Genomic DNA, 15,557 nt, shown 5'->3' with positions numbered 1-15,557 from the left:
TTGAGATACGGGACTAAGTCTAATCTCCTTTTTGATGATGCATGTTGTTTATTTTTCGTTTTTGTAGTACTAGGAAAAAAAAGTAGTGAGCTAATCTTGTTGATACATGCATGCATAACTGCATACACATTGATAAATGATAATCTTTAATAATATTCAAGAAAAATGAATAAATATTGCATTTAAAACAACTTTTTATATTTTAATAATTTTTTGAAATTAAATAATTTATTTTGTTTCCATAAAATCTATATTCAAGGATTTTATGGTCAACGCAAATAGTGAAATAATTTTGTGGCCGATGCTAATAGACGATTTTGTTGTAGTGTTTTCTATTAATATGAGGGGAGCTATAGTAAGTTTCTAACCACATACAACAGAATAAACCGAACATGCATGTTGAAATTAATATATACACTTATAATTAAACAAACTTTTTACTCTGGCTACATATTAACCCATAAGTTTGGCTACATATTACAAAATGTTTTTCCTAATTTTATTCTTCAATCTTTGGTCTAGTCAACATTTAGAAACTTTTGTGTTTGTGTGTGGTTGGTGGGTGTGTGTGTGTGTGGGGGGGGGGGGGGGGGGGGGGGCGTATGCATGTTAAATAAGAAACCTTCTTAGGGTTCAAATTTTATTAATTCGTTTTATAATATATTATTGGTTAAAGTTATTATTATATAGTGGGGCTAGCTTTATGATTATACTATTTAAATAAAGGAGTTTACATAATTCCTCATTAATCAACCACCACCATAACAAAGGTAAAAAAAAAATGTCACTTCTCTAATTCACTAGCAATATATGTCACTATTTGCGTTGACCACTATATTATGACTTATGAGGCCTATAATATAATCATATACAAGTAAGATCTGAAGGTTGTCTGGTTAATGGAATATTTCATGGCATTCGTTTTTGTATCTTCTAAGGCAGGACCCCCTTTGCAAACACTAAATGCTTCAGCTTTCAGTTATTTTTTTCCATATAGAAAATAATGACATTTTCTGTATTAAGTCAAAATATATAACCTTCAAAGTTAGTCTGAATGCTGGAGCATTTTCAGTGTCGTGATAACACGATACCGGAACACTCTTAGGGTTGTCATACCACTGTAATGATGAGATCACGTAAAACACAACTTGTGTTGAACATGTGATAGTTATGATATTCGAAGTTGAGCCATCTGCCAAAAGAGAATTAGGTGTTTATCACTGATCAACCCTTGTGTAGGTTTTCGAAATCGCTTTTGGGTTTTGATCGAGTCTTTGTAAGTCAACTGATTCTGATTCCGAAATTATCAACTACTTAGATTTTCAAACAAATTAGGTTTTCCTATCAATTAAGAGTTTTTCTTTCTTTTTTTAGAAAGAAACCTGATTATACATTCATTATTCCACATCAACATTAAAAAAAACTAGAAAAGTTGGAACCTAACATGTCATATCTCAAATTTCATAGCATTGGAACAATAAAAGTTGAACGATTTAGAGAGATAAGAGTAGTTTGACGCTCAAGGCCTGACAAATATGACTCATACTTTTCTTCTACATCAATAATTTAAACCTGGTATTTTTGCGTATGTTTGAATTTGAGACTTATCTTTTAAGAGACGCGTAATTTTATCAAATAGATGGGTAACTAGCCCTACAATGTCATGTGCTCCACTTAATAATTCAACAAGTCTCTAATTAATTGTTAACTTTCTTCTACCATATGCATGCACTTATGTAAATGGGAAATAATTAAAGGCTACTCTATTAAAATATATACATGGAAGTAATTAAAGGGTCCCCTTTTCTCAAAACTCACTTGTAAGTATTTCTAGTCATCTCCTTAGATAGGTTGTTGCGGGGATTCAACAGGGGTTATAAAAGTGACATGGTGTGATAATGGGGCCTTAACACCGCACTGAGGCTTAAACACCCGTGTGATAAAGGGGGAAATGGTAACGTGGTAAAGCCCCACTTTAACAAGGAAATGGTGAGGCCCAAATACTTTAATAAGAAATTAGTGGGGCTTTAACGTGGTAACGAGGTTTTAAACCACAATGCGTTGTTAAATAAGTGTATTAGTTAAAGCCATGTTGTCTATGTGACAGTGACGTGACGCTTTAACTAGATGTTTAAATCCTATCCACAACAACCAACATTAAGATATTTTGAAAACAAACTCAAATTCTCTTAAGAGAAGAATTGGAAATGTATAATACATTTTCCGACAAGAAAATAATATTATATCTTGGGAATTATAAGGTAGAAATGGACACATTTTTTTGAGTCTTGTGATCTTGTCGGGTGAAGTGATTCGATCCTAAAAAACATATATGCAGAAATGACTTCAACTTTGACATTAATTTGTGAATCCGAAGTTTTTAGACATGAGAGTCCAAACCATAACATTTAGAGATCCTAAAATCTAGTAGATTAAGACAAAAGTATTATTAAGACATTATATATAATGACAACCATTTATGAAACAAAATGTTACAACCATTGAAGTTGACAAATGATAGTTACATACTACACAACCTATTATTAATAATATAAAAAATAGACTCGGCTCCTTAGTCAAACATATAATGCAACTAGTTAGAATAACATTTTTACCATTAAATATTTCCTGTAATTAACTTAGGCTACATCATGTCATTTAGGCAAAACTAAAGGTATAAATAACAAATAACATTATTATGCATTATCCGTTGAATACGGTTAACTAACTCTACAGACTACAGCTTCAGACGCGAGGAAACCAAAAAGTTATTTCTAGTATGACTTGAACCAGTGACCTCTTATTAAGCCAAAATGATATGTGTTGGAAGGTTATACATGCTTCTCTATAGCCAAACATAAGTACAAATAAGAGTTGAAATTTAGCGTAAACAAACAAGAAAATAGACTGCGCCCTGCTTGTGGTGCGCACATATAATGTATATATGTGTGAACCCTCGGGTGGACAAAAGTGAAATTGCACTAATTTTGACGTTATTTTACTAATCTCGTGAAAATAACGTTAAAAGTGGCGGAAGGTTAATCAGGCATCATGTGATGGCGTTGATAGCCGAAAGACAAGGGTACATGCACCGATCAGCCGGTGTCCCGATGATTGAGTGTTATCTGCCTTATGTCCAAGACTTGATGCAAAACTACAATCGAGCCGGGGGTCTCACAGGAAGCAGCCTCTCTATCCCTCTATGGTAGAGGTAAGGCTGTCTACATCTTACCCTCCTCAGACCCTACCATAGCTTTGCTATTGGTGGGATATACTGAGTACGATGATGATGATGATGATGATGATGATGATGATGATGATGAAACAAGAAAATAGACGAATTAATATGGCAAAATCATCAAGAACTTGTTTTGAAATCAAATTCATCAAAATAGTTAACTACTTACATCATGCATGTAAGGTCTCGTCTTAAACCATATTGATAACGTGCTCTTAAATGCAATTAATTGGGTGATAGAACTTTAGTTAATGATGAGTAAGTATATATATCATATTTCATAAGTACTGTTAATTGTAGAAAGTTGATTCACCTTTTATTATTATACTAGAAATAGACCAGTACAAATTCGTATGCAAAACGAACAATATATAATTTAATACTTGCAAATTTATGTAAACAGGATGATTCGAAGCGTTGTCTTAACAAAACTTCAACAATTCTTTTGACTTCGTTCTTGACTACAAACGAACAAACTAATCGTTGATGGTTGTGACTGAAAGTTTATGTTCGATGTACGTGGGTCCGTTAAACAAATTTTGGGTCTTCCTATGAAGAACCATTTGTCTCTCAATGTACAATAGCAAGTAGCACACTACAAAAATTCAATATGATACAACAACCCTTAACGACAACTTCGAAGTGCCTACACTTAAGCGACGAGCCGACGACACCTATGGGCTATGGCTTCGACATAAGGGGTGAAATTTTTTCATATCAGGTCAGATTCATTTAGAGCCGGCTTAACCACTTTGATAGCCTAAAACGATGTTTAAAAAACAAGGTCTTGTTGCAAAACAATATCTTGCTTTCACTCCAAATAAATCAAGATATTGTCATTATTTTTTGCAAATACATAAGCAATGCAATTCCTCACATGTACATTCCCAAGCCTAATTCAGTTTAAACACATTAATCCAAATCTCAAATTACAAATGTATAATTAATAATTTTGTTTTGAAAATTGGAGGCCTTAGAAAGTGATCGGGCTTAAAGCCCTAGCTAGCTTCATTTCGCTGGCTCTAGAGACGGCCTTACTTGTAGTGACAACTCATTGCAAACGCGATATACACATACTTCGTTTGTATTTACCATCTTTTACACAACCTCCACATAGTTCTAATTAACCTTGTTAGAATGTTGAACTTAATAGTTAATACCAAGCATAAATCATCTATAAACTAACTTGATAGGTTCACTTGTCAATCGATCCGTCCCATTCTAGAGTTGTTATATTCACATGGGTTGTTACAACCTAGCTTTGTCATTTATTAACATACATGACCTAGATGGTGATATTGTAAAGGTGAAACCGCGGTCTTGTGTTAAGAGACCATGTATGGGGTCTAATGGGGACTCGTGGGACGTTGGTCACCTGGTCGTATGACCCGCCAGACCAGAATGGATGGATTTTATTATTGAATGATTGACAACATGTTCTGTCATGTATAAGGCAAACTGAATAGGGGACATGTATGGATATATAATTTGATCATGGTTTTTTCTCAACCACTAGATGTTTTGGTGTTAAAATGTTAAACGTGTCAGCGTATACGATCATTTAGGCCGCTACATATTAGTGATTATAAAGGTCGGAGCGTTAACGAGAAGAAGAAAACAAGGTTTGATGATTTATTTCTGATAGGGACATTAATAGCAACACTATGAAAAGTCGCCTAGAATAATTGCGACGGGTCACTTTGTTTATTTTCTAGTTTGTGACACGAAAAAGTGTCGTCCAAACTAATAGTGACACTTTGAAGTATCACTGCTAGTTCATCAGTGATTGTTTCGTTGCCTATATATAGTTCGGTCATTTGCTCTTTTTGAGTTAGTCGTTGGATAAGCAGGGCACGTGCTAGAATTATTCTCGGTGTGTAATAGAATAGATAAGCAGGATCGTTATTGTATTATCTTTGGCTTTTGTCAATCGAAGTGATGCTTGTTAGTTGAGGTGTTATATTTGAAAATGAAACGAAATTATATTAAATTTTTTCAGCTTAATTTGTCTTGTCACCCAAACATCATTAAAAATCTCACTAATTTCAGACAACTTTCTAAACCATAGTGTCACGGAGTAAAGTTTTTACTCCGTGCCTGCCAATCCTTATCGCTTATGGTCATGCCCCACTGGTTTTGTCTTGCCTTAGACTCAGCAGGCAAGCGACAACAGCTTGCAACCAACAATGCGTTTATCGTGTAAGCACAACTAGGCATGTACATGTCGTTTTCCCACTAAGGCCGTGCCCAATGAAGTCCATAACTAGCCAGCAAACCCAAGCGTTAAACCACAAATCAAGCAATCCGATCTTCAAATATTTGGTTCGTGATATATCGGCTATGTATAAAGGATTAAACAACTCAACAACTTTTCATCCCTTGTGGTAGTACTTGTGAGCTTCATCCAGTTTGTTTGCCTGTATACTATGCTTCTCTCAAAATAATATATTTGACATCAATGTTTTTGAAGTCACTACAATGATACCTATAGATGTTTTCATTTTACTGTCTATTTTAAAACTCAATTTAACCATAAAATAAATCTTTACAACTTCTCAACATTCTTCCCACATATGCATTTCCCAGTTTATTCAACAAATCACATACTCTTTTCATCTTCAAGTACCTCTATTATTTATGCGTGTTTCCAGTTTCCTCTACATAAACTTGCCCCTAGAACTTTTCCTTGTGTATTCCTTAGTTAGCCATCTTATCATCGTGACTATCGATGCCTTGATCTTCACAAGAACACTTTCATTGGATCTTTAGTAACTAAAAATAGGTCTATGAAGAAGAGAGACATAAGCTAACTATAACATTTGATAAGTTCAGACTAACTTCACTTCTCCACTTCTAGTTCAACTGTTAATGCCAGTTCCATCCCCTAGGCCCCTAGTAGGATCAAATCGGGCAATGAAGATGATACCGACGAGGGGGACGAGACTTGTATAAAAATAATTAGCTTACTTTTTTTCTTTAACTATTTTCTTTGTTTCCTTTTTATTTCCTTAATATGTTTAAATTTTTATATTTAAATTTGGACTATACCTTTTAAAAGTTCGATGTTCAAGTTTTAACACCCTAGCTCGTATATATTTGTAGTAGCGCACAGATTAATTATACTCGTTGTACTAAATATATAGTTAAGGTTCACGGTTGTAAAACAAGGTTATGTTAGGCATCCAATATGTACGTTCTTATGGGATCATTAATATTTTGCTCGTTAAAAGTATTCTTACATGATATCGTCGAAAACAGTTAATTAGTAATCTCATTTACATAATCAATTGTTTGTAATACATGCAACGTCTTTGCAATATTTTTTATAATGCTATTCAATTCTATTTTCTAAAATTAATCATTATTTAAACAGTTTCTCCTTATAATTTGTTTCAAACTCGATCAGTTATGAATCGGAGACTTTTTCCTAGCTGGAGTATAATCCTCATCGTCGATATTCATAACATCCGGATGTTGCTCACTGATGACATCCTTCTTCCAGTGTTGGACCTCTGGTTTCAGATCATGTTTATTCTTCTGTGTGCATGAAATTAATACCATTAGAAATTTAATCACAAGAAATATGATTGTTTATATTAATATCTTAAAACTATTTTTGCATGCTACTGAATAATGAGTTAAAAAGACCAACCTCAGAAATGGTAACAGAAGATGTTGTTTTTGTCATAAGTTTTCTATTTATTCCTGCAAGAGAAAGTAATTAAAAGAACTTAAGAATTAAGGAATATTATTAGAAAGGAACCAATATATATATTGAAGGATTTTGGATGTTGAATGATAAAATAAGCTTAAGTCACCAAATTAACTAAACTAATAACTAGAGAATTAAGGAATTGAAACTATACAAAACTTCACTTTCTCCACATATATAGATCATTGTTTCAATAACTAAGATTTTTACTAGTTTAGAATGTTATTAACATAGATTTTGAAATATATTTTAGTCAAATGAAAATTGATTAAAAAAATGATGATCGAATTATATTTTGTTTTAGCGTTAATACAACAATTTTGAAACCAATTTGTGATACCTGATGAAACTTGAGCACTCTTTACTAGCATTTGATCATCTTGAATGCTTTCTTTTACTATTGAAATCTGTAACAAGTCCATAACCAAATTATCATTAGCTAATTAATATTAAATTTCAAGAAATACATGCATGTTTAATTTTCTACTGGATTAATCATGATTCATGAATAAGTTACCTACCTTGAAGATGTCTTGATGGTTGATAGTTGATATATCAACTTTTCCCAGCCTTATACCTTCATAAAATCAACATAAATTAGTACTTGTATTATCTTCATGATAGTCATCTTTCATTACATTTACAAAAAAATTAATTTAAACTTCTATTGTCATAAGATTTATAGAAAAATGATTAACATATACCTTGAGCTTTATAGGTTAGGAAAATTGACAAGACAAAAAGGTTCATAAGATAAAACTTCATATCTTGTGGAGAAATTTGAGTAACAAATTAACAAAATTATATTCTTATCTCTAGAATCACAACTAATGCAAGAGAGAAATCGTGAATGTGTATAAACTATGCGTTATCCGAGCTACTTATATATACACAAAAATGAGATGGGGGACCTACGTCATCCGATCCGGTTGCTGATCATTAGAGTTGCTACACTGTATTTCCCATTTCTTTAGTTTTAAACTTTGTAATATTATCAACTTATGTTTATGAACATGATATTAAATGAGTTAAGTGAGGAAGGAGGGGACAAAACTGTCCACACAATATTAAGTTTGGGTTTCCATTCTCTTGAAGCTATATATTTGTCTAGTTGTCCCTATATTGTTGACAAACAATTATAATAGATTGGTCTATATGCAATGAGAGAAACATGTTCTAGGGTCATTCACATGACTTCACTACCCTTTTAGAGTATGATGTCCCCTAGAGGTTTCTCAAAACTCATTAAATTTCTTTATTGACCACACATACATTTTCGAACGGCAAATTTCATTAACACCAAAACCGAAACCACCACCCTGCTAACAAGAAGCTATAGCAAGAGGAGCAATTAATACAACAACAAAACCTAAAACAAGATTACAAAGAAAGTTTCTCAATCAATGCCAATATCTTTTATTCACATAGCTTTATGCTTCCTTGTTTCACTTCTCTTCATGGCTTGTATCTTTGCCTTCTCTAATTTACATCTCTACAAAGTTGCAAATGCATCCTCCAAATATGTTGGTTTAAAAAGAACATAAGTTTAAACTATAATTCGTCGTCGAGCAAACAGGCGATATTGTTGATGTGTAGGAGATCAGTATAGCAAAGTTATGGTTTTATAAGGTGTTTGTAGGTTGAGCGTTCGAGTTTTCTGATAGTAGATTAGCTCACGTATTCACGTGCACCAATTACCCCATATCATATAACCGGTTATTGCAATTGCTTTCACCGATCAAATAGAATGAAAGACTAGCACATGTGATCACTTATAACTAATCTTTCAAAGACTAAGCTGCCAAATCATGCATTTTTATCAAAACAAAAATTAACATGGTAATTGCATGCAAATTAATTACTCATATATTTTAAGTTAATTATTCTAATAATAATAAACAATTATAGATAACCAAGTATAAACTTTCCTATAGGGGGAAATGGTAGGGCTCGAATGGGAAGATTGGTGTAGATTTAATATTGATTAATGTTGAACCTAGGCGAGACCTAAATTTTGTGGTGATTACTCTTGGTGTTCACTTTTTTGAGGGCTAGCTACTTGCTAGTCCTTCTTATTTAATAAATTGACCGTTCGAAAAAAAAGTATTAACTTTCATTGGTTTGACTAATATAAAAATTGTTAATGGCGAGATGAAAAATCTTTTAAGGTTTCTTAATTCACATATATGGAGAAAGTAATCAAGCTAAAAGACATCAACGGGCACCATCGGTGATACGCTAGTGATTAGCGTTAACAATGGTGACCTGTTAGTGAACATTGACCATCGATGGTCCACAGTAAATTCCATCAATATATATTTTTTATTGATATCTGGTATGATTTCTCATAGGTTTTCACTGGCGTTTGTTGGAAGTAATTTCATACTACAAGTCACAAGTCGGTGAACTTGAGGGGCTAAGGATGACAAGTCGGTCATAGTTGGTTATGTTTCATAATTATAGCATGTTTCTTGATTGTATTATAATTATAATAGGTAATGTCTTGGCTAGTAAGTTAGGTTAGTCTTATATAAACCGAGTTATGGTTAGACATTAGAGTGGGTGAGTTTGGTGTAACCGAGTTAGGGTTCATCAAGAGTCAAACTGAGTTAGGGTTTGAGAAAGTTGTAATAAGTTTTTAGAGTTATATTTTCTGATTAATATAAACGCGAGTTATTCGTTTAGTTTGTGTGTTGATTATCGATAGGGGGCTTGAGCGTTAACAATGACTATTTTGTTATCACATGTCAACTTATATATTTTAATATGTTTAAAATGTTACTTAATTGTATATATATCTTAATTATATATTTTTGAAGATCACATGGTATATTGGTTAATTTTTATTGTTTTACAAGCTATACAAATTATAGATGCGTATATAAAGAACACCAAAATGGAAGTGAAATAAAGTGTGTGGGACTTATTAGCACGTTGCAGGGGACATTTGAGTTTATGTGACCACGACAGAAGATGTTACATGTTCTGCATTCAGCCGACTTGGACAATTTCAATCTTTATAGAAAATTACAAAATTTATAGGTTCGTATTTTCACATAACAAATAACAATTTTCTTTTTCATTTTTATTCGGGAAAACTTTATACAATAATAACAAAGTTTCAATAATATATCAATATTTTTCTTTCTCTCACTTAAGTAGTCTTTTAAGTGGTGTTTTAATCCTACGTCTTTTACCTATTCAACGGATAAAAATGACGAGGTCTCAAGTTTCTTTCTGTAAATTACTTATATGTAAAATTTACTAAATAAATTCCTTTTAATCAATACCGATTTGTTTTTCACCCTTCCCACAACCCGAAATCGTCACTCCTGGCCAACGATTCCAGCACCGTTTCCGGTCAATAGATTTACCACCATCGACAGATTTGAAAGCATTGTGGGTGCTCTTATGGTTACATATGGATGGAGAAGTCAGAGGACTAAAGGCAATGGACGTGGCACTTGATAAGTCACCCCTTCTGTTGGGGTTTTCATGAACAAGCAAACACAATGTTTGTCTTTCCTATTATAAATTTTCAAATTTTATCAAACTCGCATTAATATTTTTAATCACTTAACGACACGTAGAAGGTTGGGCTAGAAGAATGATATTGCGTACGCTTACAGCTAAATATGTGTTGCACCATTTACCGTCGCAGTTTCTAAATATTTATTAAAACCATCAAACAAAAATTCGGCATCATTAAAGAAAATTATTTTCAAGTGTGTATTGAAGAACAAGATTTGGTTACGTGTTGACTTGCAAAAAATGGTTACGTGTCGCTTGGTTAATTGCACATATCACCGGTCCCTCCCCCTTTTGGGGGAACGGTTATAACATAGTGACGTTTTTTCTCTTTTATAGATATACTAGGTTGACACCCGTGTATTACACGAATAATGGATGAAAATATAACATATGACAATTAAGCAAAATTAAAATTGTGTAACTAAATATGTGTAAATGATATTGTGTAAATAAAAAACAATACTCATTGATTCCAAGGCTCTAACGTACTTTGTTTCAGATTCATTAGCTCGTTGTCTCTCTAATTCTTTTAAAACCAGATTATTCGACATGTATCCACCAATTCGTTAAACAACATATTAAACAAATATTAGCTTTTAGTACTAACCAACATTACCTTACTGTGTTCCACCTCTGTTGTTAAAGTATCAAGTATCAACCCTACCGGTGTCGTCTAAATCTTTCACAACAAATTAACAAAGCTCTATCAGCCGCTTCGTTTGCAAATTCGGGTGCCTTGAAGAGGATTGTTTCATTCAATTCAGTCTACATGATCAAGTACATTTATATTTGTGACAATACATAATCAATATTTTTCATGTTTCTTAAACGAAACATTCAAATCACCAAAAGTCAAGAACATTGAGAAAAGTAAGTTAGTTAAAGTTAATTGAACGAAAACAAGTCTAAAAACATTGATTTGTAAAAGCCGATCAAGAACATTATGAATTTCGGTTATAAAGTATTTTTTAAGATCCATGTTAAGGAAAAGGGTGGGTCTAAAACCCATGAGAATAGAAACCCATACACGATTTTGTGAATATGGGTTTAAAAAGTTTAGGATCAACGTGAGAGCTATACATCAGCAAATACTTGTATTCTTTTAGTAAGAGTATAGGTATATATATTCTTATATTTGTTATATATTGGCCCATTACTCTTCATTTTAGTTTGCCTTTGTTCTTCTTCATTATTGTATGCACTTACAACTCGTTTAACATTGTACTAGTGTTCTCCAAGCACATATACCAAACTTAAAGCAAAGATAACTACAATTATTCAAAATAATAATAAAAGAAAGATAGATATGAAATATTTGATTGACAAAAACAACTTACATTAAACCAACTAAACATGACACATCATTATTAAAAAGAACACAAGAAAAACATCTTAATTATAAAGGTACGTTATTGCAAAAACTTGAAACATATAACTTGACACACAATGACAAAGATTATTTTAACTGGAAACATAATAAGGTCAATCTAGCTAATGTGACCTAGCTTTTTTTATGGCCGCAACCATAAACGTCGCAATAAGCTTGCAACGTTAACAAGACCACTGTCACGAGACTAAGTATGAAAGCCACAATCTTCCATGAAGATCCAACGAAACTGCCAATAGCCTTCAAAACCATTAGCAACCATTGTGCAAACTTCTTCAAGAGCAAATATGCCCTCATCCTCAACCCGCTATTATAAACCTTGTTTATTTCATCAATCACTCCCTTCATTTTAGATTTCTCTTCCATTTTCGTGGCCGGTAAACAACTACTCATCCCAGTGAAGAGTTTGACAACTTCCTCCGCTTCCAAGTCTCCTTCGATAACATTCTTGAGTCTCTTGACATCATCCACATTGACAACAAGTGCACACATCAAAACCATGGATTCTATAAGTGGAAAGCTATTGGACTTTGATGTTAACGCTTCGTACGCAATCAAATTTCGTAGTATGACCTCCGAATCTTTGTTCAAAGTAATAACTGGCAGGTAAACATACGTCCCACTAATATATATATTTTTAATCCCAGTCTTCTCCCATACCGTGAAACTTGAATCCACCTTTATCATGAAGGGTAGATGTCGAAGGGATGACATGTTGATCACTCTGGCAAAAAGTTTCTAGAATTGAGATAACGTGTTCATATGTCTTCAACAATCCCATCCTTTGGAATAGCTTCAAGGAGTTGATAAGCTGCGTTGAAAATACGATTTTGTGTTTCAATTCCTTTTAGAGTTTGTAAATGAGGTTGAGGCTGAGGTTGAGGTCGAGGTTGATCTAGAGGTTTTACAACCGGCCGCACATTGTTTACTATTTTGTAATACATATAATGGAGAAGATGGTCTGCTCTAGAAGGACCTTCTGAGTCCGAACACAACTTAAGAGGCGAATGGATCTTACAAAAGGTTTGAAATATAGAACACGTCAGGCGATAATTAGACGAGTGAGATGAACTACATGAGGATGAATACAAAGCCTCATGGATCTCTTTCAAGACAATAAAAGGAATTTGGTTCTCTACCATCATTATATCTTGTGCCACCGACCGTTTTTTAGGACCAACTTCTGGTGGTTCGGGGTGATTGTTATACGTATAGAACAAATTAAGCAAAAATAGACCATCAATGGCTAAAAGGCAAGCTAGGTGGTTATCATCACATTGTAGGAACATGTCATAACATGAACGTACAATGGGGACAAGTGACATAACTTGTTTAAAGATAGTGACGAATCGGACAAGTTCCTTAACTTGGTTATCTTGCAAGACTTTCCGCATGACACCAAGTTTCTTCTGCTCCATCTTGTTGTAGAGCCGAGGCTGAAAGTGATGAATCGGACCCAACCCAATATGTTGTGGTTCATAGGCTTCAGGCTTTGTTTTCGCTATGGTTTCGGGTACTTGAAACAGCGAAACAGAAGGGGTTTCGACGTTTATTCGGAGCTGTTAGTGCAAGATTTTGCTGATTTCAACAACCCAATTTTGCCCTTCAGGGTATGAAAACATGGATGGGTCAATGGAGGCCATGATGATGATGATTTAGTAACAGTTGGTGTGACACTTAATTAGCTTAGACAAACTATGTGAATGTGATGTGTTTATATAGTGATACAAGTAGATATGAACTCGTGCTAATTGTAGTATAAAATATCTCCCTTAATCATGCATTGATTTTATATTTATGAAAAGGTAAAAACTTTAGGTGTTTCGAGATAAGAAATAAAAAATTTATGAGTCTTGTCTTACTGTCTATACTTAACTTAAACTTTGAACTTTATAATTCAGAATTCAGTTATAAATACAAAACTTAAGTAAATATTTTGTTCTACTTTTAGGTATAACATCTTGTAGGTAATGAAATGTAAGTGAAGTGACTTAATAACCATTATAAGAAATACTAACACTATATTTAATATGGAATTTAATATACATATACACATATGTGTGTGAGGTTTAGGTGACACAATATATTATGTGTGGTGTGTGTATATTTACGTGATTTATTTGGAGAACCACCAAATAATTTCAATCATGCTACTCTCAGATAATCCAAGTTGTTATCCGGAAAATTTTCCAACATATATAGTATGTTCTTTAGCCTTATGTGTAGGTTCAATTTAGTTCAAGTATATAATATAGGTTTATGTGTAAATAACTTAGTATATATAATGATATTTTATGTGTATGTTCTTTTAGTTTAAGAATATAATGAAGGGGTTTCAACATCTATTGGAGCTGACCAATGATTCAAGATTTTGCTAATTTCAACAACCCAATTTTGCTCTTCTCTTCAGAGTCTGAAATCATGGGTCTATGGACAGGGGCGGACCTATGTGTCAGGTTGGAGGACGGCCGTCCACCTTAAATTTATTTAGTGTTATCTATATATATATATGTGTGAAAATCTCGAGCACCCTCCTTAAAATTAGTGTTAAGTTTCGATATTGCCTTTAAAGAAAATAATTCCTGAGTCTGCTATTTTGTCTATGGAGTCATGATGACAAAGTAACTTGGTAGCACTTAATTTGCATGCCCAAAGTGTCTCAAGTGTGTAAATGTGATATGCACATATACAGATAAAAGTAGGTTTGGACTCGTGTTAATTGTAGTATAAAATATTCATTTACTAAATTATTGTATCCCTTATTAATCATGCATAATGGAGTTTCTAGATCATGATAAAAAAAAATAATAAGTTGTGAGTTCCGCTAAAGGAGCTTATTTTTTTAATTTTATTAACGCTAGGTGATTTAATTTAATTAATTCATTAGAAAAACAAAATAAAAAGCAAGTATAGTATTATATGAACGGATCATTTGTATGATGATAATAATTAATAAACTGGTGTAGAATTTTTATTTTTTGTTAATAAACTGTCCAATTTACTTAATAATTATTAAAAAAACATTCAAATGATTTACAATAAAGTGTCAGGTAAGCAATAACTAATACGTTTGATCTAATACTACTCTACAATCGGAGGAGAGGGATGTCGGGCACTAAGACTTAAGCGTAAATTAGTGTAAGTACAAGAAAAAACATGCCATCTATAACAAAGGCCAAAATGATGGCAAATAAAGGGCATAATGAAGAGCTACGGTGAGAGAAGCTACGGAAAGTAGAAAACTGGCATGTTTCCTACACCCATTTTGAAATTTGTAGGAAAACATGCGACTTCCTATGAAAATTGAATTCAAGAAAAAGATTAAAAGGTTATAGTCTCGTAGAAAAATTGTTGGAAACTTCCGACAGGCAACAAGATCATATTCGTAGGTAACTGATAGAAAGTTCCGACAAAAATTTTCCTAGCGTATGATCGTGATGGCATATAGTGTCACATTGCGACATAAATGTGGTGCGACTAACACAACGGAAGTTTAAACTTCCCAACAGTAATAACATAAACTTGAATAAGGCCTTGCTATAATAGAGTATATATAATTGTTAACTCAAAACTCTTGCCAAGAAGCAGGTCTTAACTAGCCTGAAAGACATATTAAAACAAGTGAGCTTACTTTGTGAGTTTTAAGCTTAAATTTTATAAATAATCTTGTTAAATTTATTAATTTATTC

The 15,557-nt window shown here is 33.0% G+C and overlaps 1 protein-coding gene and 1 pseudogene across 1 annotated transcript; both read right to left on the bottom strand.

Moving 5' to 3' along the window:
* Nucleotides 1-6,603: 6,603 nt before the first annotated feature.
* LOC143632292 (uncharacterized) lies at nucleotides 6,604-8,076 on the bottom strand. Its single transcript, XM_077100848.1, has 5 exons — nucleotides 7,655-8,076; nucleotides 7,472-7,527; nucleotides 7,291-7,357; nucleotides 6,891-6,943; nucleotides 6,604-6,775 (listed from the first exon to the last, which is right to left on the bottom strand). Exons 1-5 carry the CDS (start codon nucleotides 7,713-7,715, stop codon nucleotides 6,641-6,643), a joined length of 372 nt encoding a protein of 123 aa, XP_076956963.1. The 5' UTR covers nucleotides 7,716-8,076; the 3' UTR covers nucleotides 6,604-6,640.
* A 3,906-nt stretch (nucleotides 8,077-11,982) lies between these two features.
* On the bottom strand, nucleotides 11,983-13,608 carry LOC143632331 (putative UPF0481 protein At3g02645; annotated as a pseudogene).
* Nucleotides 13,609-15,557: the final 1,949 nt, after the last annotated feature.

This window comes from Bidens hawaiensis, unplaced genomic scaffold (assembly GCF_021521415.1).
Source record: "Bidens hawaiensis isolate Kalapana, Puna unplaced genomic scaffold, B.hawaiensis_p1.1 tig00006387_1, whole genome shotgun sequence".
In the NCBI taxonomy this organism is placed as follows: domain Eukaryota; kingdom Viridiplantae; phylum Streptophyta; class Magnoliopsida; order Asterales; family Asteraceae; genus Bidens; species Bidens hawaiensis.
This window is presented reverse-complemented; position numbering and strand designations above follow the sequence as displayed.

Excerpts from the sequence above, each read along its gene's own strand:
- LOC143632292 (XM_077100848.1), bottom strand. The coding sequence starts at position 7,715 with ATGAAGTTTTATCTTATGAACCTTTTTGTCTTGTCAATTTTCCTAACC. Across the intron at positions 6,944-7,290 it reads GAGTGCTCAAGTTTCATCAG|GAATAAATAGAAAACTTATG; the intron begins GTATCACAAATT and ends TTTCTCTTGCAG. Across the intron at positions 6,776-6,890 it reads CTTCTGTTACCATTTCTGAG|AAGAATAAACATGATCTGAA; the intron begins GTTGGTCTTTTT and ends TCATGCACACAG.